Source organism: Orbicella faveolata, unplaced genomic scaffold, assembly GCF_042242905.1.
Source record: "Orbicella faveolata isolate gen_17 unplaced genomic scaffold, um_ofav_v1 contig_2, whole genome shotgun sequence".
In the NCBI taxonomy this organism is placed as follows: Eukaryota; Metazoa; Cnidaria; class Anthozoa; order Scleractinia; family Merulinidae; genus Orbicella; species Orbicella faveolata.
The window spans coordinates 10,995,692-11,023,520 of record NW_028301547.1 but is presented as its reverse complement, the minus strand read 5'-3'; the positions used below and the strand labels follow the sequence as shown (position 1 = coordinate 11,023,520).

Here is a 27,829-nt window from a genome sequence, read left to right as displayed (position 1 = left end):
ATAATTGCGTTCTTTAAATAACAAATAAATTTATATTGTGTAATTTCACTAAGACTAGTTCGTCCGCGAATATTTTAGAACTTTAAAGTGTAAGTACCCCGAGAAGTCAACCTTACCAATTTCTTGTTGTTCCCACAGTCTTGCGTTCTCTCTGGGAATCGGGACCCTACTAGTTCCTTCCCTACATCGATCCACACACGTAACAACTGGTCAGGGTTGAAATGGTTGGCACACATTAAACATGACTTATATAGCACTCAAAGGCCGTACAGTAGAGAAAGAGGACAGAGTTGGGCATTATTTAAAAATGATTTGATGAGTTTTGAGACAAAGAAATCGATCGAATCAGCACTGGCAATAACGAAATCTACACAGTCATACACTACAGGAGAATTGTAAGGCCCCCCTACCGAGACCACCAACCTAACAGTGCAGCTGGCTGATTCATAATAGTCTTTTTAACCTGCTGTGAATAATACGCCCACTCCACCAGAGTGTCCTAGTTTTTGACGCACAACTGAAGCAGACAAACAAAAGAACATTTACGAACAACTACCAAAAGCAAGCCCGGAAATACATCGCGTGGACGTGAAGCCACTGCGTGAAATACAGTGAGTATATAAAATGTTTTCTAGCTCTTGCAAAAATTGAATTTTGCTGGCAACGCAGTTAATTAGTACTGCCTCTGTCGGCTTCGCCATATGACATAAATGATGTTCGGATAGAAGCCCGTGAGATGTGATGTTCACAAGGTCCGAATTTTCCTTCATTACCAAACTTCCCCACAAAGAGTAGTGGAAAAATGGAAGCAAATATGCACAGTTTTGAACAAGATTCTGAAGACTTATGATAAAGAGCAATAAGTTTCGGACTATAACGCCTGCAAACTGTATTTCCGTTGAATAATCAGTGAATAATTATGCAAGTTCTCGGTTAATTTCTTCTTTTGTGATGTATATATTATTTTGTCTCCACCGAAATGCGACAGCAGGCAAATATAAAAACCTTTTATTTTTCAGTTTTGTTTAAAAAAAAAGACATTTTAATAAGACATTTTGTGAAATACTCCTGAGCTTGAACTTATCACCATTGTGTCAAGCTTCAAGCATGACTACACGCCGTAATAACACTGGACAAACACTAGATCAAGTTGGAACAAAGTTCGATGCTAAACGTAGTGCAATATATGGAGAATATTACAAGGCGGCGCATAGATATGAATTTTATTTTCGAACGAGCGCAGCGAGTATTGATTTTAACACGAAAAATAAAATTGGTATCTTAAAGCCACCGTATAATTTTCTTTTAATTATAAAGACAAACTGACAAACTTTTTTGGCGTAAATAATCAGCGGATAAAATTATCGAGCTCGTCTAGCCGAGTCACCTGTTCACAACTTTAATTTCAATTATAACTAAATACTGATATACATTCTGCATAAGTTTAGAGACGACGACACGATGACCAAAGTTCTTGGTCTTGTAGAAGTCTGTGGAGATCGGGAAATCATGGAGTTTAAACTCCCAATTGATTAATTCACAAGGGGTGAACGGTATGTTATTTGTTCAATTCACTGATTGACAAGACCGTTTTATTATACATCCGGCACAAGTAAATAGAAGACCTCAAAATCGTCGGTTATTTAGTTCAAAGAACAAAGCTTGAAGCCTAAAGTGAAGCGTTTGTGCTACTCACGATAATTGTGATGTACACGGCACTGATCACCCAAATTGTACAGTGTTATAAAGAAAATCGTTTGTTTTTTATCAAAATAAACTGAAGAGTGACTGTATGCTGCTTCAGCTGCTACTCGCGATGATACACGTGCTTAATGCCTGCTAAACTAACTCGATTAAGAAAATGCCTTCCTGAGAGAATATGATTCCTTCCAGTTTCTCATACTTATTTTCAAAAGTATAACTGCACCAGTACCTTAGCTGCTAAATCGCTGAATAATTAAGTTGGAATATCACGGTCTCATGTAACAAAGTGAAAAAAAACTCTCGAAACGTTACTGTAGTTCTTCAAATTTATGGAATTCCGAATAACCTATCTTTCTACTTTGGGTCATCTTTCCTTCAATACAAACATTACAATACCATGGTTTACTAGAACTACTATCGCTTACTCTCACATCTTTCATTACACCTTTTAGTTTCAAGATGTCCCTGAACTACAGTGGCCTGCTATTTCATACCAAGCCTTCAGGTCATAAGTGTAGTTAACAAAATCAGATTCATTCTTGTCGAAAGTACTGAGATCATTCAGTCTTCAATGCTTCTCGACGTTAAAACGGGTATCGTCCTTGTAAACTAACTCAGCGACGTATGGATTGAAAGTCACTGTAGAACCTCTTTCAGTCGCAACTTGCACACTTTGCTCTGATGATACGTTCTGAGAGTATGCAGGAACTTATGACGCATTCTTTCGTGTCGCATTGGCATACATTCCAGTGGCATGCATGATGATTATCTCCACATCTCTCCTCTTGAGTGCCACATTGTTAGATCGTGTCCCATCTGTTAACTCGATGTAGCACTTTTTTCGTGTGAACTTGTCATCAAATTTCTGAATGTGGCCTCGTCATTGATGATGTGAATACCACAAACCACCAGTAGCATTTTGCTTCCCAGTAAGGCTTCCATGCACCTGCATGGGCGTTGGCCTCAAATGGAAATGAATGCTTTACTATCTCATCCGAAGTGTCAGAAGCCTGCTTGAATTGATTTTGTCTGTTTCATTTTTCCCTTTGCATCGACATGTTCTGTCACTGTGTGATGAGTTCTGACACGTTGCACCAGTGTCCCCGACCGCCCTTGCCCTTACCTTTACTATGGCACAGAAACGAGCGGTGTGTCCCAGTTGGATGCATTGAAGCCAGGTGGTATTCGACAGTGAGATTCCTGCTTGTATTCAGTTTAAATAATCGAGTGATTTTCCGTCAGCATGCTAGCTCGGTCAGTGTCTTTGAAATTTGGTAAGACGACTTTGAATTCGCTAAATGTTTGTTCACGGTTAAACTTATAGCCTGCCACCACGCTCACCATCGAGTCATACGCGCGAGCGAAGCAATCCGGCCGGTAGGAGGCTGGCGCGGAAGCGCCAAGAAAGTGAGCCTCACTTTTCCCACGGCTTCGCCACGTGCGCGTGTGCTCCCCAAACAAGAGCCTGCTCGCTGGCTACTGAACTTACAAATCAGCTTCAACGGACCAGGTTTACAACACCATGGGATGACAAGCGCTTTTCACTTGGCTCTGAAGATGACTTCTGTTCAGGTTGTTGGTGGCACCTATCATACTCAACGTGGTTTCGATTAAATAGGAGAGAGGTCCCGTTAAGTTTGATAGGTGCTTTATTAGGGAAACACGTCCTCTTAAAAAGTTGTGTTTTCCCGCGCCTGTCAAGACACCTTTGACTTACACAGTAATTTGATACATGTAAATCATATATACTGCTTGAAATGGGAAATGCGCCATAGACTGGACGATGGGATTACATTGCACTTGATTGAGAGGAAGCAAATAACCACCAAGGCCATTGTCAAAATACTATTTTAGAACAGATGTTTTTTTCACGTCGGCGACTCGATCAATATTTCAATGATTAGCTATGATTGATATCGGAAAAGGTCCCTAAACTTCCCAGGAGATTTTGCTCAATAGGGAAGAACATGAGGAAATTGTATGGATCTGCATGGATCTGATCACTTTTGGTCAGTGTCAGGCTTCCGCTGACTGGTATGAGTAGCAGACGCGCACTAAATTTTTACTTGTTCATCTCCCTTGGAACAGAAAACTTTTTTCTCGATGCGCAATTAATTCGTAGCATTATTGATGTATCTCTAATAAAAAAATCTCGTAGTTACAACCTGGTTTTCACTGATCACTAGTTCTCATCACCACCATCTCATCACTAGTTCTCATCTCTAACATTAGAGGTAAAGCTCGGAGATAAGGGAACGTTTATTCGTTTGCTTGACAATGATAATGGCGATCACGAAACAGCACCTCTACCTTTTCACGCTCAAAGTGATCGAGAAAAAAGTTCTCTTCAATTTATTTACATTGTTTTTTCTTTTACTTTTCATCGTTTGTTAAATTAGCCAAGATTAGCCAAGACTGTATGATATGTCGTCGTGTGTATTGCCGTATGCTGATAAATTTTTGTCTTCCTTTGTAAAGCGCTGTGTCTAAACCTCAACAAGTAATAGTAAGAAGATAAACAATGATCCCTAACTTTTATAAATAACTTAAATTTCTAAGCTCAATTAAAATCCTAGACAGTTATTTTTCTTTTATTTGGGATGAATTTGACGGCAAAACTATAAACAATTCTGTAATCAAATATTTTATCGACAGTAGCGACAAACATCATTACAATAAATTTCGTCGCAAAAAGCCCTTATTCGATCTTTTTTCCAAAGTAAAACTGAAACAAAATGTGAGGTTAAAATCACATTTCCGCGCAATTAATGTCAAACATCATTGTCAATTTTTCACGATATAAGTAAGGCAGACCAGTATATTTATTAACATTAAGAGCAAATGTCAATAAAAATCAAAGAAATTATATCGTGGCCACGTCAGAAAATCAAAAGAGGTACCTTAGCACTCCCACATTTCCTCTTTTTTCATGGACGCGTGTTTACGAAGCAGATAGGGTTACCCTGGCCCTGTGGTAACCATATCTGCCTTGTAAACGCTACCCAGGACCACTTTAATTAGGCTCTGAGAAACGAAATATAATAAGGCCATCCCCTTTTTTATCTCTGTTTAGCGTCGTCCGACCGACCCAGATTTTCGCGTTTTCAAAAAAAAAAAAAAGTTACACAGAAGGCAATGAAGGCAATGACACATTATTTCAAACAGTTGTCACTTTATTCTGAAAATAAGCAATATTTTGCCTTACAGATTTTTAGTTTTGCCCTGTTCTCGTTTGATTTTAACAACGACGTCGACTTTTTCCTTCCTCCATTGCCGCGATGTTGACTTTTTAACCACACCTTGTTGTTTCCAGGCTCCACGGATATTATGCTGAGGTACCGGGCCTCGTAGCTCCAGACTCCTTTTCCAATTTTATTTTTGTTTTTTTTTTCCTTTTCCGACCGACCGACCCAAAATCAGAAAACGCATTCGACAATAAACGAAAAAAAGGGGGGATGGCCTTATAATGCTAGCAAAACAAACGAAATGTGACTTGATAAACATCCTATTAATTGGGCACGTGGTTTCGATCAGTCAGGAATCAAAATGACATCACCTGGTATCAGAAAGAAAAGAAGCAAGACGCGACAAAGAAAAAATAAGGCAAATAATTACCAATCGGCTCTTATAAAAAAATATTCAAGTGATTGTCTTGTCATAAACAACAAATAGGAAACGACTACTTCAATGCAATCAATAACCCAGTCTCGAATGTCAACAACGACCGATCGAGATCAATAAGAATTCATATTTTACACATATTCCATCTGCAAAAAACCCGACCATATATTTTAAGACGCCATCTGCGCTGATTTACTTTACGAATATCCAAGGTAGGTAGAAAGAATTCACTCATCGTCGTTCTTGTTGAATTGTTTGCACTTCGATTTCAAATTTTTGTCGAAGTTAGTATGTTAAAGGACTTTCAACAAGCCTTTCTTTCAATAATTGAAGCTTCATATAATTGCAAAGAAATACCATACTGATTAAAACACAGTGCTTATATTAAAAATATTATGATCAATGTTGCCTTGTTATAACTGATTTAACACAACTGGATAATGCAAAGTGGACAGCAACATTTCTTTACTAAATAACCCAATTTGAATAGCACAGAACAAAACCCGTTGTAAGGAACTAGACTTCAGCAATTCTCTTTTGATTCATTTCTCTTTTTCTTACCCGTGGACTAATACACATGAATATGGAAATGTTAGAAGCGGGTTGTTTCTTGAATTCTAGTGAAACGAGTTGCCGTTGTCAAGGCTGTGAAAAGTTTAACGCAATGGAAACTAGGCAAGATGAGTAAAGCGAAATATCAAAAACATTCATTGCCGTACGAGTTCTATTCTTGTATAACACGCTTGCTAAGACATTTAATTTTGAACGATAATCCTTATTTCTCATGTTTGTTTCGTGTGTTTTTATATTTCCTAGACGGTTTGAAACCCGAGAAATGTCTGTCGATAATTTATCGTTTAGACTACGTATACTGGCAGTCTGTTTTCCTCTCGAAATGAGGCGGGTGTTTTGAGGCGGGGATTATGAGGCGGCAATTTTGAGGCGGGGATTGTGAGGCGGGGATTGCGAGGCGGGGATTATGAGGCGAGACATGTCAGACTAGAAGGGACTGGGACGAGACATGGTCCTCGCGAGAAGAAAAACTCGTCTCACCCCAACCCCTTTCGTCCATACCGCCCTTACGTGTTCGTGTTCAGGGATAAAACACCCATCTGACACTAAGAGAAAAGATCGCCAGTAGTTTAGTTATTATTTTTTTGTCATTCAAATAAAAAATAAGACAACAAAATAACAAGACAAGCAGTCTTTAAATCACTGGTTTGTAACATATATCAGTATATACAAAGTGACTAAATTTTGCTGAATAATTGCACAGTTATTTCTGACAATGTTGGTTATAGCTGTTCTTGGTAAGTTTGTTAACTGTTTGGAAACTGAATTACGAAGTCTAATTTTAGTCGCTATTATAAAAGAAGTTAATTTAATAAATAATGTTTTTAGCAGTAACATAAAAGAAAACATTCTTCTTTCTCAACTGAATGAGCTTATTGCACGGCGGTGTAGCCTTGAGGCTCGTGTAACAAAGAAAAATTACAAAGCAAGTTGTTATTATGCACCTGACATTACTCCATGGTGGTATAATGTACATGTGTTTCCAGAATGCATAAATGTGTATTAAAAGTGAGAGATCATCAAAGATTACCTAACGACAAGGAATTTAATTTGTTATTCATGAAACAATACTTGTAGCTTCAATATTAGCGGAGAATCAACACAGAGGATTACAGAAACAAGCCGAAAACGAATAAAACTAGCGAAACTTTATTCATGTCTCCGTGAAATAGGTCCGCTATGCTAAAGATATACACAGGTCTACTCACTAGCAAACAGAAGCACCTTCAGTTTTGATCCAGTTTGTATGGCCATGGCGAGTGACAGTTGAGTTATAATGTTTATAGCAGAAGAAATATAAGATTATAACAGAAGTTCAAACTTCCGCTTGCAAAGCTAAAAGGAGCTTAGAAGATGTAGGAAGTCAGAGGAGTCAATTTCCGTTTATATGGCGCCCGCGTTAAACATAAGGTGAAATGGCGCGAAATTCAAAGGCATAATGCCATAATGCTTGATACACAAGGGGTCAACTTTTTCAAAGTTGACAGGTGAATGTTTTCGTATCGATCTATAGTACAGCACTGGTTAGGATCAATGAAGCCGCTTATTACGTTGAGAGAAAACCGTGAAATAAAATCGCGCGCCGAAAGGTATGCCAATTAATGACAGGTGTCCCAATCACCGTTAATATAAACATTTTTTAGTTGTTTTTAACTTGCTGTGTTATTAATTACTTTGAGATGTTTTTAATATTCAAGAAACCTAGATGGCGGTCTTTGTTATTTTCTGAGCGCCTGGCTGGAGATATTGACTCCATCGCTCCGGAACAAGTTCACATGCCATTTTAGTTGTCTTAGCAAATTTTTGTCTCCACTCGCCTTGTTTGACTTACGAATTTTCGTCTGAAAGCTTTAATCCCCTTTTTTTGCTTCCAACGTTCGAGAGGCATTCATTTACACTTATTTGAGCGACGTGGAAAAGTTTCTAAATAACCGCGAAGGAACGAATTAGAAGTCGTGTGGTGTGCTATGGTGAGTTACATTCAGTTATAATATTCCTAAAGTATTTCTGTCGTTTAGTTCCTTCGACTTGATGTCTAATTATATTTGACCAAGAGTGTCGGACTTAAAGATATTGAAGAAGTTTTGGCCTCAAATGCCGGCATCGACAGAACTACCGAAAAACTATTTAAATACTTATTTCATTATCTTGCAGCCACTAGAAAGTTTCTCATGCTTCGATCCTTTCTTCTTTCTTACTTTTTCTATTTCTCATTTATTTTTTTTCTGAGCGCTCCGGCTTCGCTTCTCCAAACCTGGTTCAAAAACTTTTTTCTTTCTCTCAATTTCTATTGCCAACCGGCTGTACTGTAGCGCAGCACATAATGCACACAGTTTTAATTCTTGCTAATCAGGCTCCAATTTAATCTCTCCCTAACTTGCAATGGATAAGTCTTAATAGACTATTCATATGATTCGTAACCGATGTTTAGGGGTAAGACTTTCGTGAGAGTTACAAGCAACAAATTTAATAGCTGAATCGAATCTACCTTTACAGCAATAAGTAGGAGAGAAATCTAAATTACGCGCTTTGAAAGTGCATGGACAATTGTACACAACTTTAGTTGCCGTAGGCTTTTTTACCCGCTGTGAAAAAAAAAAATATGTGGCACTTAAGTGTTCGGAGAGAGTGGTTTACGTAATACTCCTAAGTAAGGTTAGATAAATGTCCTAATATTCTAAAACCTAGAACGTAGGCTAGAGCGATAAATGCGAAACAAGGTAGCTCATTGCGCGGCCTGCCGCATGCATCGTATCAGTGTAAGATCCCGGTTCTCTATTTGTACTGTTCATGATGTTCAGTTTATGATCACAAGTAAAACAAAAGAAAAAAACGTTCTCTTAAAGGATACAGTTCAAATGTACTAGCGGTACTAACAATTAAGGAGAGATATTGGCTCGGCTTTTAACGACGATAGCAAATATACAACTTTAGTTCTCAGATAACTTATCTTCAGTGAATAATACATGAGAACACTACTTCCGCGACATGTTTTTTAAATGATTTATCATTTTCATCATCCGGTAAAATATAGGTTTACGCAAAGATAATTCTAATGGCCTCAAAGTGGTTTGTATTAATGCTGAAAGCATAAAAGTCATATAGTTTTCAGCAGCTCCTGTTTCTCGCACGTTTTATGCAAATATTAATTTTTGTCGTAAAAATAGCCAAAAAGATGAGGTTTTTAAAACTTGTTATCTCAATTTGTCGCTCGACAGGATATCTCGTACACCGAAGTAAAAAGCGTATATTTCGCAATATCGCATCCCACTCTCAGCCGTTTTTCATTATATGTTCATTTTTCGCATTCCTGGTCAGTCCTCTAAAACTGACCATCCAAATGTCGAATTTCAGAAAACAAGGTAAATTTTCTCCCACCAGAACGTCAACCCTGAAAATGAATTTCTCTGAGGTCGACAGATTTACTTTTTCATTCAGCAACTGTAAAACTAATCGCCTTGGTGTAGTTTGAAATATATGGCGTAGAGAAATCGTCAAAAGTGTACTTTGGGACTCAGAATCAGTTTGGGACTGGCCATCGAAAGACTCAAGTCTTAGTTATTTTTATACTAGTTTTGAATGATTTATATTGTGGCCACCCAATGATTGTGGGTGGAGGACTTTCGGCGCCAATAGAAACGAAGGACTTAAGTTACGAAAGTCGGCTTTCTAAACTTATGAGATCATCAACGAAGACACTAGTAAAAGAACAGCTTTCTCTTTTATGTTTTGTTTCCGTACATATAGTGTACTGAGGCATTATTACTTTTCTTCATTCTCCTAAACCTAAAATAGAAACAAAGAAGCTTGTATACTGGAGTGGAATACTGATCAGGAGAAATGGCTGCTTATTACATTTGCATCGTACTTATTATATGTATCGTATTTATTACACATATCGTAGTCGGAAACATCAATACATATATAAGGAAGGGAAGTTATCTTTAAAAGCTCTCTTCTAGAGTGTTTGATCGGTATTTACTTCCGACTTCTACACGCCGCAGATCGCTCTTCCGTGAAACGCGTATCTGGTTCAAATCAGTGAATAGTTAAAGCACATGCATCCCTTCACAGCTTGTTGGTGTTGATGCTGAGTCATTCATCGTTGGACATTTTTCATTCGAGTGCTGGTGAGATACACCCCTTGGAGTGAAATGTAATAAAGTTGCGGGTAGATTGTGCGACAGCAGTCGTATTTTGGCGTAATCATATTTCAGGACTTCAAAATTTCATGACGATTCTTGATCTGCGACGGAGAGAGGCTACCCACCGTTCATAATTAAACTGAAATTCGCCGAAATTGCTCAGATGGTTGGCCTGACATATTAGTTCGCGTCGTGCGCGTTGTTGCAGAACACAATGGCGCGGGGTTTGATTTTTATGATCAGCTACCATAAGATATGCATGAGACAGTTTGTAACATATTTTAAGACTCAGCACCGTTCATGAAATAAAATCAGCAATTTCAAAACAGTTTTTCACTGAAAAACGAAAAACAGGTTTATATGACGCGATTTGTAGCCAAGCGTAACTACTTCCAATTCATCGCTCCAAACAGATATCTCTGAAGCTATTAATTCTTTGTTAAATTTTCCATTTCCGTTTATGTGTCTTCATGAATATGATTATGTTTTGCCAGGAAAACCAACATTTCGACATTGACAAATTTCGCCGGATGCAAGAGCAAGATTGGAGTCTCTGAACCAAGGCACAGACACGAAAGTCATTGATTTTTCTGAACGCCGACAATGCAATCAGCAGAAGATAGACGACTTCTGAAGAAGCACAGGTAAAGATTTCAGTTTCTGATATCTCTTATGCTTACCCCTACGTACTGGTCAAGAATTTACTTCATCCGCTACATTTAAACACTATCTTTCCTTGGAAAAGGTATTCTTTTCTAACAGTGCATTTCTCCAACCAATGGGTTGCTTTGAACTCCGTTATCAAATGAGACAGGCTAGGCAAGAAAACAAGTAGTATTCTTAATATTGAGACTGGTGAACTATGGACTCTCCACCCATCATTAGACTAGTACGGCAGAGTTATTCCTTGACCTTGTTATCCGCCGTCAGATATTTTTAATTCACAACAAACGTGAAGACCTTCTAGCTTATTTGAAACTTCAGATGGACTTTAATGAAATCCTTACATGATTCGTAAAGTCAGTAAAGGTAACTTGGAGACTTCATTTTGTCCCTTGTACAATAAAGTTTGTAACAACAATCTTCGAATTAGGTTTACACCGGCAAAATTGAGTTTATAAGTACTAATAACTTGCTTATCGTGAATACGGAAGTCTAACGGTGAATGTATGAAAAGAATTGCATGTAGAACTGACGAAACTTGCTAATCAGTGCCAAAAAGGTTACAAACATTTTTCGAGATATTTATCAAAAATTTGTAGCTTTTCACAGAAACAATTTGATATATCATTCGAGGTTTTCAATGGCGTTTCACTTCACCACTTTAAAAATATCTTTGCGAAAAACAACATTGAACGAAGTTTCCGCTTTCAAGGTTCCTTGGAGAACAATTAGCGTCTTTGTCAAAGGGGCCGCCACGTTTGATTGCGCCTTTGAAGTCAAACGCACGCGTCCATTTTTTTTTTATATTTCCTGCTGCACTTCCTTTAATTCTGATCAAACACTTATGAATCTGACACCGCCTTCGTTGCGGCCCTGTATGTGGTGGCTATGTTATCGTAACACTTATCGCATGTTGTAATATAGAAAACGAGTTTTAGCAATTTTAATAAGACCTTTATAAAATTTCATAATATGCTAAGTAATCTATTGCAAATTACATGATATAGGAGTCACAGCGTTCCTTATCCACCCCTTATCCTGCTGTAATTCATAGACAGTTCATTTCAAAGTGCGTGTATACTGTAGTGTAAATAATCCGACGAGGCAAGTTTGATTCTCTATACGAGAATACCACTCAGTCACGCCTGTAGAAAGTGAGGAAAAGTTAAATTAATGATTTTGTTAACAGACACTGTAAAAAATGGAAATCAGAAGCTAACAATTTAAGATATTCTGCGCCAAAATCAAAAACAATTTTTCGTTTAAGGAGAAACGCGAGCGTTATCGTGGTCTTTGGAAGCCAAGAAGCTTATGGTGCATAGCCTCCTTAACACTTTTGTTTGTTGACGTTCTCGTTGTCATAGTCTTCGTAGTATGCGTCAACTTCCTAAAAACCTGTAACTTGACAGGGTTCACTCCAAGGCGTTTTGCAGCAATTCGCATTTAATTCTTCCTGAGCACGCGATCGGGGCATATTAAAAAAACAATCATTAATTACGAGAGCAATCAGTGTCGTGAGTTCAAATAGAACATTACCAGTTGGCCGGTACCTCTTTAAAAGCTCTATTTTGATTCTTGTTAATCTGCACCTCTTTTGCTCTTAGGAGGGTCTATTATAGGGGGGCGTACATTCCGCAAATAGCCATACTAGTTTTGCTCATTCGAAACCGCAGGTCGCTTTCATTTTCTCCTAAAAACCGAAACCGCCCTACTAGAATAGGGCGATTATCATCATAACCCACTACCTTTTAACAGTACGTAACAAATTCTTTAGGATATGTTAGCTCAATAATCGTGCTTCTCCTCAGAAAGACCTGAAAGACCAAACTGTTTCTAAACAGATTGTTTTTAACTCCATTCGGAAACCAGCGAACAAAACGTTTCGACGCCTAATCGGCTGTTCACAAACACAAAGATTCCTCGAGATGTTTGAATAACCATCCAAAAACAAGCAAAAGCCGGAAACGGCGAGAAAAAAATTATGATTTCCAGTAACCGCGCGATAATTTCTTAGCCGTAAACCGCCAGTTAAATGCGGATGTACCCGAAAACCGGCACTCAAAATTGGCTAAACCACCAAACCGTAGAATAGACCTCCTCTTATGGCTAGGGGCATTGTTTTTGTTGTTTACCTATTGTTTCGTTTGGCCCATCATGAAGAATAAACAGTTGCCCCAACAAGACCAGTGCCTGCTTATCACCAGGGCGCTATGTGTACCCTGCTAATCATTGTTGCAGTCCGCCAGGAATCTTCCACCAGGAATCTTCCTGTCACAAACAAATTGGCAAGAATAAGTCACGTGGTAAACGAATCAGGCGCGAGTAATAATCCCAAGTTCAGGTTTCTTTGTAAAGAAACACGTGCTTGGCATTGGTCAAACAATGAAAAAAGCTATGTTTCATATACTCTGTAGCTGAATTATCTAGTTTCGAAGACCATGCATTTCTCTTAAGGTGCTGATATACGAAGGACTCACAAAGGATAAGCTGCAGTGACGCGGAACAACAGCAAACTCATAAACTGTCCACTCCTCGCATGTGAACAGTCGGGAATGCAAGTCCCTGTAGTCATCTCTCATGATACTGATAGGTGCAATAAGTCATACAAGACATGGCAAGGCGAAAATAACAACTGCAATTTTCTATGGCGTAGTGCCTTAGTGCAACGTTGGAAATGAACCTTTTATCTTTCAGATCACAAGGCCTTTTTTGCCACCCTTGGCTGCACGGACCCAGCAAAAGTGACGAAGTTAGTGATGTGATCGTTCTATGAGGGGCGATAGACTCGCCGCTTAATGAATGATAAGTCACGTTCGCCAGCCCGCAACAGCTATGTCCGAGACAAAAACCCATTCCTTGACAATTTTCCCGTTTACCACCATGTTAAGAGGCTGTCTCTGTAAGAACCAACCACTGATTTTACTTCGAAAATTCGATTTTTCTCATAAGCTGGGATTTCGAAGCCCTTACCTAGTCAATCGCTAAAATGAGTTTTATTTCATTAAAAATTCCAATTGAAGTTTTCTAGGATTGATTGAAGTTCGGTCCGCTCGACACAATTTTCATGCCCGCCGAAACTGGAAAAATAGCACATATTGCCGGCGCTCTAAAAAAAATAATATTCGCTCAAAAGTCCCAATTATTTTTTTCAACTATAGATATATCATAGCAGTTTGTTTAGCCATGTTGCAATTATAATTCAATGTTGTTCCTTCAACGGTTGAAAGAAGATTTTCTACCCGTTAAATCGAGTTTTGAACCAAACGCCAAAATAGCTCTACTTTGAAGGCACGTTTTAGAAATGTGGCACCTGTTTGAAATTGCTGAACTACATGAATAGAAAGTATAAATGTCCCTTAATTTAAAACAATAATAAAATTTGTCTGCCCACAAGGTTTTCAAAACTGACGACCGCTTAAAGTTCAGGAAATTTTGAAAATATTCAAGTGAGTAACTAACACACTCGCCTTCGTAAAGTGCTCCGATTAATTCCCGTAAATCTCTTACCTGGCTTCAAGATTAAAGTTTTGGTCCTTTGTAGCGATCCTCGAAACCTAGGTAGCATTAAAACTGCCAGCTTTTCCTTCCAACTGTAGGTTTGTATATAAAGTAGATTTACGCGTTCCTCATCTGTGTCGAGCGTGACCGTCACATACTTCGATGTTCTTTGTATTACTGACCATTGTTTTCCTCGAAGCCGGTTTAATCATGTAGACTCCTCTTGAAAGGTTTGTAGAAGCATTCTTTTGGACAACTCTCAGCACACATACATGTATGAACAGTAAACGGTGATTCGGAAAGCCAAGGAAGGATTGATATAAAACGCCACGGCCATTTTGTGTTTACAACAAGTGATTTAGTTCCCAATCTTCCCGTTATACTCACGGGACATTTATACTTTCTATTCATGTAGTTCAGCAATTTCAAACAGGTGCCACATTTTTAAAACGTGTCTGCAAAGTAGAGCTATTTTGGCGTTTGGTTCAAAACTCGATTTAACGGGTAGAAAATCTTCTTTCAACCGTTGAAGGAACAACATTGAATTATAATTGCAACATGGCTAAGCAAACGGCTATGATATATCTATAGTTGAAAAAAATAATTGGGACTTTTGAGCGAATATTATTTTTTTTTAGAGCGCCGGCAATATGTGCTACTTTTCCAGTTTCGGCGGGCATGAAAATTGTGTCGAGCGGACCGAACTTCAATCAATCCCAGAAAACTACATTTGGAATTTTTAATGAAATAAAACTCATTTTAGTGATTGACTAGGTAAGGGCTTTGAAATCCCAGCTTATGAGAAAAATCGAATTTTCGAAGTAAAATCAGTGGTCGGTTCTTACAGAGACAGCCTCTTAAGTGGTTACTTTGAAAATCTTATGGCAATTGGCAAATATAACATTCTAAGTGGCAGCTGAAGTGGCACCAAAACATGATTTTTGTAATGCTATATTATTACACTCTTGATATGTCTCGGGAAAGGCCAAAACCCTTTTCAAACAACAATAACATCTTTATATGTCATAAAGACAAGATCAGTTAGAGCAAATTAAGCAATGTACAGTGGCTCGATTTATATTACAAAATGTCAGGTACTATTACATTGATTTGCGACAGATGTGTCGACAAAATGCGACGACGATTCCCTAATGCAGCATGAAAGACGGCGCCGGAAGACTATATATTAAAAAACGAAATTGAAAACACAGGCACTAAATTACAGATTCATCAGATTTTTTTGTCGGGAAGGTGAAAAGGGGCATTAAAGCAAACAAGACAAGAACGCCCAGGGTGAGCTGGTACAAGAAACAACGAATTTATTTTTTATTATCACTTATTTAATACTTTTGAAAGCCTTATCACGTAATTCGGTGTAGTCTATGTCATTTGTCTTTGAGGTCAGATCACAGCAGCTCAATGTGCAGAACATTTCGTGAGACCAGGTACAGAAAAGCGCATAGAGAATTTCGGCCAACTAGTTTACTCTTCGATGCTCATTTCACGTTGAAGAGGCGTGCGATTAAAAATGTACGAAGTTTACGAAGGCAAGGGCAGCCTAAATTCCAGTAGGTAGATTAACTTCGGTTTCCACAGCATGGACCTAACGTATGCTGATTTTCCCTTTTTGTAGACCTCGGTGGGATGGTAGTCCATGCCTCTCTCCCTACCCCCCTCACAACTTCGCCTCCATAACTTTGTCCTAGCAGTTTGCTGGACTCATTTACATTCCTGAGTGAATGCATCACAATGCTACACGCCTCGATTCGTTTAGACCTTACGATCTTGTGTTCATAAGATCACTGAGCTTCTCACTGCAGAACCACTGTGCTGACTATTGAAACCTACAGCTACTGTTTGACGACAAATTTGAGGTTAAGGATTTGAAATGCTGATACTGTCTTGAAATGTCATTTTCCAAGCCTTCAGCAGTTTTTCTTTAAAAGTCATGCAGGAATTCTATTCTGTATTGTACTTCAGTGTTGGAAACAGTAAAATTTGTGGGTACGTACTCTCCATTCGAGTCAGTAAATCTAACATTGTTTTGTTGTTCGCTCGCCTGAAAGATGCACCAGTCAGAAACCATGCCTTTGTCAACACTATGTCTCACCCATGGAATTTACATCGATCAGGCGGAGTAAAAAATCTGCCGGCAACGTTGCCTAATGCATGCGCAATTACAGAAAGACAAAGAAAATGGGCTGCATTACGAAGCACGAAATTGTGTTTGGCGCCGAATTCCGAAGAAGTCCGAACAAGTTTGTGTTTGGAAAATTTCTTGACAAAATAGAAAGAAAAACTGAAGCATGCGTGGCAAGAGCAGAGATAATCGTAGTCGACAAACAGGCGAGTCGGCCAACGATCTGAGCTCCCCAGACACGCTAACTTCCACCGGTGTTTATATTTTGCAGTTGGAGAATCGGAAAAATTCTCATGTTCTTTCAGTAATGCCATCATCTCAGACTGAGGCCGCTTGTCACATCAACTCAACAACTTTTTTTTTCAAAGTTTTATACTGGCAACTTGGAAAGCATTAAGAGATCAAAAAAAGGTTTTAACATTTACAGATGATGAATGGATGGGATTTTTCAAGATGGCGGACGACAATAAATCGTACCTGGTGTTTGCAGTGGTGTGAGAAGCGTTTAAACAAAGTAGAAACCCAAATGTAAATACAAGCGCATGGACCATTTTCATTTCCATTTCACTAGTTCCAACGCATTTCTGCTTATGGTTGAATCGCTTGTTTCTCAGCTGAGCTTAGATTTCACCCGCAATACACGTTGCGTCGCACATCTCCCGCAAAAACGCATGCGCAGTCACCACGTAATTTAAAACAAACCGTTACGAGAAAAGCTTTTCATTAGAGCTAAAAATGACTAATCTTATGCCTAAACACACTTATTCGGTGTATTTCATATATACTGAAAAGTTAAGATGATTGAAAGAGCGAATTCAACAAAGATAAGGGGAGTCTGGTTGTGAAACCAGTTAAAGGCGAGCAATTTTTTTTTTAACTGATTCTTCGGTCGGTTGGATTTTTCTGAGGAAATAGAGAGACGTGTACTCAACTTTGCAATTTGCCGCTGTTTCGCGTCTCAATACAAGATGTAGTCCTTTCTGAGAGCGACAATACAATGTTGAAAATAAAACGAAACCTTGTTGGTTGTTTTATTGTTCAAACGTGTGATTTTAACATGATACAGCATTCCCGGTAATGAGCTAGCATGGAATACTTATTCACAGCGTTTGACTTGACGCCAAATTTGGCTCCTTCCTTTGAAGCTTATTTACACCGCAAATGAATAATTATATATTCCTTTTTTTTAGCATGTTGCGCCCTGCCCGAAGAAAACTGTCGCCCAACAGACAATATCTTAATTAGGATCAGTAAAACCCTGCTGCAATGATTTACTGCTATTCAACGAAAAATCTTTTTCTCCGAGGAAACTGATCCGAGCTAATTGTTCTAAACAATTTACCATGAATGTTTCAGTGGCAATTGTCCACAGATTCTGTCATGGTCATGTAAAAAACGTATTTTAATTTAATTTTTGGGCAAAATGTTTAATATAAAATCCGACTTCCTTGCGGCGTCTTAACGGGATTACATGGTAACTGTCCATTTCTTTCTTCTCCGCGTATTAAAAGAAACCTTTGATCCACCTTAATACATGAATGTTTGTTTTGGTGTAATTACTGGCTTTCGGATCTTTTTCTTACCAAAATTGAAGGCAATGTGGTAAATAAGAAAGGCAAACAGACAAAAGATTGATAGCCTAAGAACCTGCATAGACAAAAGATCCCAAAGTGTTTTGCAATCAGTATTTGCGGATCACTTTCTTTTATGAAAGCAGCTGTTTATACCTTAGTCGTCTCTTTTTGGAAACCCTGCCAGGGAAACCGTCTGGGTGACGAATTACTACTGAGGAAGTTGGAGGTAAGACGTTTCGCAGGGTAGATTTCATCTTCGTTATCTTGTAAGCCCACAAACATACACAATCTATACCTTAACGCATTAATTTGGGTTCAACGCGAACCAAATGTTTGTTTTTGTTCAAATGGATTTCAGTATTTATCCCATTAAGTAACATAACCGGAAAAATTACTTCCATTTTAATTAGCGATCATTCAGTCTACATCTCAGTAACCCTAGAACACGTTGGTTAATGGCTTTTAGGCCTTTACGGATTCAAAAAAAAAGCTTTTCGGATTTAGCGGAAGGTTGGGATTAAAAAGAAAGGAAGCTTAACGTTCTACGATAAAGACTCTAATTGATATGTATTCAGAGACCTTATTTTTCATTCAAAAGTTGTTTGTAACTAACAACGCCATTCGTTTCTTGCTTCATTATCGTTATTTAGGTCAGGGCCTGCAACCCTGCCAGCTAGAATGTCAACGAAGCCATTAAAAACACCCCGGACATTAGGAAATAGATCCAATTTTGATGAAATATATACTCTTGGGAATGAATAATCTGTATTTCCGAAATAATTGAAAACCAGGAACAGAAATTTGCTAAATATTCATGCTTTGACACTTAAAGACACATTATAGACAACAGAATCCATTTTAATTACTGTGAAAACACTTGTTCGGTGCAGTCAAAACAGAACTCAGCATCACACAGTTCACCACGGATGGAAATCTCATTTCTTCGCACTGAAAACAATGCCTTCGAGAATCGGGTAAGTTTTAAATCTAACAAATTATCTTCGATAAGGACTGCAAAAATACGGAAATTAAATAATCCTGAATTCGACGTTTTCGAAGTAACAGCAAATGAATACGTTTAGCTTGAGATGGCGTCGAAAAAAAACCAGTGTTTGCCAAATAGAAAAGCGAAACTGATTTGTTCGACGATAAATGCACGCCATGTCAAACGACCATTTCGACGGCTAAACAAGATGTAATTTTTTCGTAAACAGTTTCAAAACTAGCTCATCTTTATTCATGTTTGTTTTATCGTCTTATATACCGCAAAAACGGTATCGTCCTCAGTGGGTTTTCGCTTATCTCATAGCAATACTCCAACCGCAGTACTGTCAACAACATAGTCTATAGTCGGTTTATGGTTTCCCCACCCCAAAGTGTGGCCCTGATATTTGGAAGATGGTATAATTTCAATCACAATTCGGTCGTCATTACCTTCTTGAGGATGTCACTCGGTGACAATACCAAAATTTAACGAACCAGGTTTCAATCGCTTAGAGCCACTTAAATACAATAGCTGAAAGTCCTTGACTACTTCATTATTTATGACTGAGATCCTACTTGAAACCATTTAAGTCTGCTTTATAACCATAGTCAATTCGCTCTTAAAATAGAAAGTCAACAATGGATGAGGGTCGAACGCCTCCCAGGAAAACTTACGAGGCAATAATCTTTTTAACGACTTTGTCTGTGCTACAGATTAATCTACATGCTACCAGTACTATTTTATCCTGTAAAAACAAATTCGTCTAGTATACTTGAAAGCGCCGCAAATTATTCCAGCGACGAGGTGATAGCAATTGAACATCGCCGGATAGCAGAATCTTTTTTTCAATTTACATCAGTTTCATAATAAGATGGTTTCTACCGACAGGTATCAATTAAGGAATTTTCAAGACAATATGCGAAATTTCCACAGTTTCTATATTGACATAATTTGAGGTAGAAAAGGTGTCGATAGTTTTCAAAAAGCGAACATCGCCAAAAGATAATGACTTGGATATATTTTGTGGCCATGATTAATGTCGACAGGTTTATAAAAAGCCCAGTGGTGTTTACAGGCCATTCCTTTTTTTCAGTGTGTTTTGCCATTTATTATTGAACATCTTAAATCTTTTTTCAAGCTGCGTAATTAGTCACCCGCTCACGTACGCCAAGCCATGCCGGAAAATGGAAATTGTGAAAATGATTACACATCCGAGGCGTCAGTCACTACAGTATTGAGAAATCCAAACAAGAATAAAAGTGGCGAGCGTTTTGTTTCCATTTATTCAAAAAGGCAAAAATCCGCAACAATGGCAAAACAGAAGGACATCCAAGTGACAAAACAGGTTTTTAGTAGAACTTAGCTATCGTTATCATTGCAATCTATTTTATCTTTTTTTTTTTTGCTATCGAGATGGTTAAAAATGAATGGCGCGGACAAAGTACATTTGAGGAATAGGTTTTGATGATCGGTTAACTTTTAGAGTGACAGGCGCAAGATTGATTTGACTTCCAACGCAGAGCTATCCGAGGTGTTGTTTATCAATACTGAAAAAAGTTTATGAAAAAGACAGCTTACGGAATGAGAGATGCAGAGATGTTGAAGACCCTGAGTTTGATAAGCCAATGATTGTGGAGAGTTTGAAGGAACTGCAAAACGTAAAATCGAAATTTGCAAACGAAGCTGATTGCGAGGTCGAGTTTTTTCTCGTTAATTAATCCTTTGTTTCTTCTGAAAAATTTGATACAATTTTGATTTGTCAGTGTTGCAGTCAGGTTACAAAATCCCAATTTAGTGGTTTCATCTACTACTTTGTAAGCTTAACAGAGCAAATAAAATTGTCACAATTTACAAGTTTTATTATTGAGGAGAAAAGATAAAAATATATTTTCTAGGACTGAAATATACAAATATTTGCTAATGTTTAAGCACCATAGTAGCCGATGGCAATATACGCGACAGATTTTAATCCCTTCGTCCTTTCATATTGCACTTCAATCACAAAAACATTGCGGTACGCAATTTTCGTTTCTAATTTGTTTCACCTGGAGAAGGTTAAAATTGACAGACTAGAAAGCGAATGAGAAATGAATGGAGTGTATGAAGTGTGGCCTGCATAAATCAAATATTGATAGTTCATTATTGACAGGAAAGAAAGAGAAAATACAAAAGATAAATGCTGTCCTATAAAGAAAGCTTGAGTGGCATTGTGCAAGTTTTGTCGTTTATCGAGGCGAAGTCAAATTGGATTTGAAAAAAGTTTTTGTTTTGATTAAGGTTGTGTTTTAGAAATTCACGATAAACATTAAGGGAAAGAACTTAGCTGCTGTGAGTTGCCCCGCAGATAGCTGGCGTCGAGGTGACTGCGATTTCCTGGGTTGATTCAACACCCCCTTTTTGCATTTTTACCTTGGCCTGAAGGAAATGAGGCTGTTTCAATTCGTCTAGATAATATTTTCGTTTTAGACAACACACCACCCACAGCGACCTTATGAAGAAGCGTAATGTCAGGACAAAAGAAACCTATATTCGTATACAGAAGGCACTTAATTCTTGGCATCATACTAACTTAACTTGAAAATTTGTCAGTGAAATTTATTGCTTCAGAGTCATAAACTGCACTAACTCAACAATAAATATTTCACAAAGGACACGGTAATTCTATTCAGATTCGTGACTGCACTTTCGTTTATTAATTTAACTCAGTGTGACCTTAAAACCGCCTTTGAAAACAACACAGTGTTTTCACGAAGCCTTATGTTATAGTAATCTATTCGTCACTACACTGCGACTGAAAAAATACTGATTGATAATACAATTTCATGATGACTTCTAAAACCAAGCTTCAATTGCAATTATAAATTCTTGTGCCTTTTCTTCCATCCTTCAATGCTACAATTTTGGAGTTTAAAAACACTGATTTGGCGCCAGTTACAATATAAAATGAAAAAAAAACTACCATTTTGATTGCTCTTCTGGACAGATTTATCGAAAATGAAGACATAACGGAGAGTTCTTTTGGTTGACCAAGGAAAACCAAAACAAAAATTTTCCAAGAAAATATATCAAACCTCTCTTGTGATATCTATCAGTTTTGATATGAATCAAAGTGATTTAAAATAATTGTTTTGGAAGTTAGTTAAAATGCTTTTCCACCTAAACAGCATAATACAAAACATGACGGGAAAAATTTGATTAAGTTCATTAACTTTTGTAGGCGCTGCCAGGTGATTTCAACCTCTAAACTTAAAATTAACAAAAGAACTGTTCCTCTATGTGTTTGAAGCTCTTTTGAGACACCAAACTCGAGGTTTCATTACTGGTTTTGACCAGGAAAACACAGTATTCTAGAATTTCTCAGCCGCGTTTGGGACAACAATTCTGCTCCCCGAAAAATTTTAATAATAATGGGCTTGGAACGGAAAAAACGTGTTCTTAATTAACGTCAATTATGCCGGAGTCTCGGTTGAAGGGAAATGCCTTGGACCCTGCTGTTCCGTGGACGCTTAAAATTCTCGATTCTGGCAAATTTCCTCAGCGCCGTGATGCGTATATCTCCATACAGTTTTAAGAATGCTGTATGTTGCTATACAGTATGCTCATGATATTCAGAAAACGAGCCCCAACAGTTTAGTAATATTTGTATCGATAGATGAAGCCACACTTTGGAATATTGTAGGTACAACTTTATTGACCATAATCACCAGCTTGAGGGAACATTTTGATAATACACCGAAGACAGTGCTTAGATTGGAATTTACTAGGACGGTTCTCATGAAGATGAACTGTAGAGTATTCGTTTCCCTTGTTTTGATTGGCCACCACTACATTAATGTCCAAAATGCTCATTTTTTCAATTAGTAAAACGAAACCGCGTAAAAAACACAATAATTTCCTCAGTGTTTAAGTGGTCGGCATTTGTTTTAGTTTTCATCTGCTATCCATTCGTTTTAGGCCGGTGATTGCTACTGAAAGCCATCAGTTATCCCGGGTGCAGATCGAGAAAGAAACATTGCTAAATGGGGACTTAATGTTAATTAACACCTCATGCGAATCTTTATAACAAGCATTAGCCCCATTATGTTTGAGCCTCGCAACCGTTAAACAAAATGACAAGAACTTGATGGAACATAATCTTGTGCTTGTCAAAACTGCATGTTGCATATTTGAAACTCTTCAACATTTCGTTTAAAAGACGTGAGGCGCTAGATTAAGGCCAGAGGAAATCTAATTAGTAACTTGGTTTTTCGCACATTAATTTGCTCACCAGCTGCATGTGGAAAACAGCCAAGACTTTACTTTGACACCGAGCCAGCGGAGAATGTTTATTCACGAGAATACTCCATGATGAAGGTCACGAGTCGTGTTACAAGCCCTGTTAAGCAGTGTTAAGAACTGAGGACTCTTTATGCCGTCAAAACAAAGCCTGTCTGTTCTAATTTCAGATTTCAGAAAACACTTCAATTTAGAGGTATGTTAATGGTCTTATCAGAGAGGTGTACGCCTATTTCATCGATGGCAATGTCAAATTCCTATCTATTTTTTGATTTGTTTTGATATTTCAACTATTCTCAAGATGGAACTAGATCATCTGAATCAAGGAAGACAAGATATTTTCATTGACACACGCTGCCTCTATGAATTAAACTTTATTTCAAGCAGAGAAAGATGCTGTGAAATTGACGGCACCGGTTTTCTTAATTAAGAATAACACCTTAATTAAATAATTTATTGATTTCTCTTTCTTCTAGGGGGGTGGCTTTATTAAAAAAGGGCTTAAAAGCGAAGGCGAGTTAATAATAGATTTAGTAAAGTTTGCTTTCCAATGAAATTAGTAATGACACAACACTGGAATAACAAGGGCCATCAACATCCGCTAACTGCACTTAAATTGCACTTATAAATACATTTACCTCGACAGGGTCTTGTAATCTGCGTTTTAATAGAGCAGCTAGCGGTGTTTTGCACCTGATAAAATACCTTAGCAAGTTATTAAACAAATCGATCAATCAATAACTGAACTTATCTTGGGATTGGAAGCTTACAAAAAGGCAAATTTATGTAAATTTTGCCCAGAGGCAAATCCAAACAAGCGTACAGGCAAGTTCTAAGCTCCATCCGTTAGCAGGCAGTTCCGGAAGGGAAATGTACAAGATGTACTTTAATGTAAGTTAACTTTTACTACAACTTTCTCGGGAAAGATTTCCTTTGTCCAGCCTTAATAAAGCGCGAAGCTTCCTTCAATTTACATGCTGAACGTTTCTAAACTATAGAAATGGCAAAATCCACAGTCAGTCGACGTGGAATTATAAAAGAAAACGAATACATTGATCCGCAATCCCGGACAAAAGAGTTGGGACACGAAGTAAGTTCTCCCTCCCCCCCCCCCCCCCCCCTCCCCCCACTTTCAATGTTGATAATCAGGTGATTTTTTCCCTTTTTGTTGGAAAAAACGCGATATTTTCCAACATTGATTAGGGGGGAAGGGGGATACGTGATACAGCTCAAGTGTCCCAACTACTTTTGGCCGGGATTGCGGATCTCGTTGATTTCTAAGCTGAGCGGTCAGAACAGTATTCAACGACTGATTGACAGAGTGTGTCGCAGAGTTGCTCTCTACTTCTTCTAACCATACTATAACTTTCGGGGTTGACGTGCGCGCTGTTGCGCTTTATTCCAACAATCTTTCTCGAAACAGCTGACCGTACACTCAATGCGAAGATGAAATACTCAGTCTTTCATACTCGATGAAACACGGATGAAATATCACATTAACACAATATCGTTCCCAACCAGTCTCCCATGGAGAACTGCGCTTTCAATCATTGCTACAGTCAGCTGGAGTAGCGGTGATGAACGATTCAAAACGAGTTTGCTATGTTGGTTGTGGTTTCGGCCAAAATAAAGTTTGTCTATGCCGTGTACTGATGTGATACATAGTGACCTTAGAACAAGAATAACAAATTATGGACTCGAGTGTATCCGATAATAAGCTGCAAACATTTGGAACTCGCTGCTAGACAATGAGAACAAGAACATCACTTAGATGAAGATATCAAGATAGCCAGAAAGAAAATAAACTTTTACTATTTTAGCGTTCGATTATGTTTTGTAATACTTAAATTTATTTCTGAATTCTTCTTTCTCGAAGATATTAGCTCAATAGAGCTACTCGAGTTGAAATTAAGTGTATGTGTGTATGCCACAGAGCAATTGCGTGGATGTTTATAGTCAAGTCATTTGCTCAATACTGAGTTTGTTGCCAGTTCATAACTTTTATACGAATGAAAACGTTTTAGTCTATATAGTTCCTACGATATACATGGATCAATAAGGACAATGTCATTATTTTGTATAAGGAAGAAAAGTGATACACTAGTTTGGAGTCTTTGTAAAGGCAATTAGTTGGTAAAAAAACCTTGTTTGATCATATTTCTAGCTGTAACTCTTGTTTCAATGGAATTTTTTAGTCGTACCAGTGCCGAAAGATTTCTCGAAAAATGCTCATAAGATTAGTTGTTGGATTTCCCGACGTTTTAATTAGACTGCATACCTAAATAATCAGAGAGATAGCTTGCAGTTTTAATTAAGTGAAGTTTTAGTAGCAGCTATTGATGCCTTCGAATGTGATCACTATCGCCTGTTACCAAAACAGTAGTTTTTCTCTTTTATCACTAAGGAAAACGAACTTTTTGTTTTCACAGTGAATTCCAACTCCTAGCAGATGTTCAAACAAATCTGACCTTTCTACCACATAAAATGCGAAAATACGCTTACAAACCGACCTTGATGTTAAATAAAGACTATAGAGGGATTTAACTCGATCATTTTTGTACACTCATTCCTTCTAGAGATTTTTGCCTTTCTGGTTGTAGTGAAGTGCACGGCCCCTGAAACCTATTATACCGCCTTTTAATAGTTTATTATTATTACAAATCTTCTGTAAATAAACTCTATTTACCCTGTATTTACATGGGCATGATAACGTTATTTCTTTCAGAATTAGCCAGATGACCTGTTGGTGTGTTTAAGATAGCAGATACAGTGCTGACGTGCAGATAAACTTCATTTACATACTTCACATAACTTGTACAAAAATAAATATATAAAACTTCATCACCAGCCACGATTATCGTCAGATTCTCCAACACAGCCGGACTACGACGACGTTCAGTTGTTCCGAAATCGAAAGAGTACATCAGAAGCCAAGAGCTTGGCACAATTTACTGACCTGGCGGAAAGTTTAAAGTTGTGAACTTTCAAGTTTAAGCGTTCAATAAGAGGGTACTTTTCTTTGGGCTGCTGTCAACACCTTACTGTTTTAAAACCATGCCAAACATCACTGAACCGACGGAAACTATAGAGCTAGAAGACAAAGTGAAACCGGGGTTCTACGCAGTGGCTTTTATCGTGGGGCTCCTTGGAAACTTGCTCGTCATAATCATTGTAGCAGCGAGACGACACCGCCGAACTGCAAATGATATTTTCATCCTCAACCTGGCCATTAGTGACCTCGTGTACCTGTTTGTCTGCCTTCCCACGAACGTCTACATGATGTTTGCAGACATTCAGTACGACCTGTTTTGCCGTTTGATCTGGCCTTTAATGACTGTGACAGTAAACCTCAGCATATTCACCCTAACATCAATGGCTGTTTTTCGGTGCCACGTTATTTTGAATCCTTTCAAGCCGGAATTGAGCCATCGCTATGTGCTTCTTTGGATCCTGGGAATTTGGCTGCTTGGCCTTGTTCTTGTCATTCCCTTGCTACTGGTGACAAAACCAAAACTTGCTGAGCCACAAGGCTGCACTGAGGTCTGGCCTTCCTTCGCATACCGACAAGCTTACACTGCCAGCCTCTCCGTGCTGCAATTTATGCTTCCGCTGACCATTATTGCTGTCGCATATGTACGGATCGGCCTCGATCTGGTGCGTCAAGGGAGACATCAGGTCCCGGATCGCATGGCTAATCAGGAGAGAAGGCGAGAGAACATGCAAGTGATTAAAACTCTAGCAACAATTGTGATTTTATTCGCCATTTGTATGCTGCCCGCCCAGCTCGCCTGGCTTCTTCACGATTTTGCTTTAGAAGATAACCAAAGCCTGGTAGCCTTCCTGTTTAGCTTCTCTCCATCTCTGCTGTATTTCCACAGCTGTTTGAATCCAATTGTTTATGGCACGCTGACCAAGCACTTCAGGCATGGTTATATTCGATTCTTTTCCTATATATTCTGCTGTGGATTTTTCGGACTTTTCAAAATAGATTCGTCCTCAGGACGCCTAGGTATCAACAAGCTGTGTGCGTCCTGGGGCGACAGGAAGGATAATAGCGATGAATGGATACAACGAAACAACAATACCGAGACAATATCATTACATGAAGAACTATTGCAACACGGTGGGGCAGTGATGGTGCCAATCGAGAAAGAAACTGTCGTTTAATTTCCAATTCGCATACACATGTGTAGCTATGTATTTTTAAATACCCTTAGTTTTGTGTCGCTTCCCTATTTCAGGTCAACCAAACACACGGGACAGATTATCCTACCATCATATTCCAAACATTATAAGATAAGGCCCAAACCTTTATATTTTCAAGAGTTCTGCTTCAGTGTATTTTCAAGGATGTAGCGGACTTGCTGTTACACGGAACGACTTTTGTGCTTACTGAAACATGATTTGGCAGAGACTTATTTTCAGTTTTTTTGAGTCTTATAAATCAATTGAGAGACATTGTTGAGTGTATTAACAAGAGGTAGAAATGAGTTCAACTTTGTGCAATGATTGCAAAAATTGTAACAAAGTTGCTTATATTATCAGTCACGGCGCTTTTCAAACATTTTGCACGAGTAAGATGACAAGAGAATATTGCCCGACTATTACTTTGTTTACACGGATGCAAATAAAGACTGCATTTGATTTTTTA

At 38.3% G+C, this 27,829-nt stretch overlaps 1 protein-coding gene across 5 annotated transcripts; it reads left to right on the top strand.

Annotated features, from left to right (window-relative positions):
- Positions 1–505: 505 nt before the first annotated feature.
- On the top strand, positions 506–27,829 carry LOC110044357 (putative neuropeptide Y receptor type 6). 5 transcript variants are annotated; one of them, XM_020749893.2, is made up of 3 exons: positions 506–611; positions 10,538–10,687; positions 25,904–27,829. In XM_020749893.2, the coding sequence occupies exon 3, from the start codon at positions 26,233–26,235 to the stop codon at positions 27,343–27,345; it is 1,113 nt and encodes a 370-aa protein (XP_020605552.2). In that variant the 5' UTR covers positions 506–611; positions 10,538–10,687; positions 25,904–26,232; the 3' UTR covers positions 27,346–27,829. The 5 variants fall into 5 exon arrangements, with proteins under 5 accessions (XP_020605552.2, XP_089145689.1, XP_020605554.2 ...); XM_089289563.1 differs by lacking the exon at positions 506–611 and adding an exon at positions 7,594–7,868; XM_020749895.2 differs by lacking the exon at positions 506–611 and adding an exon at positions 9,913–10,028.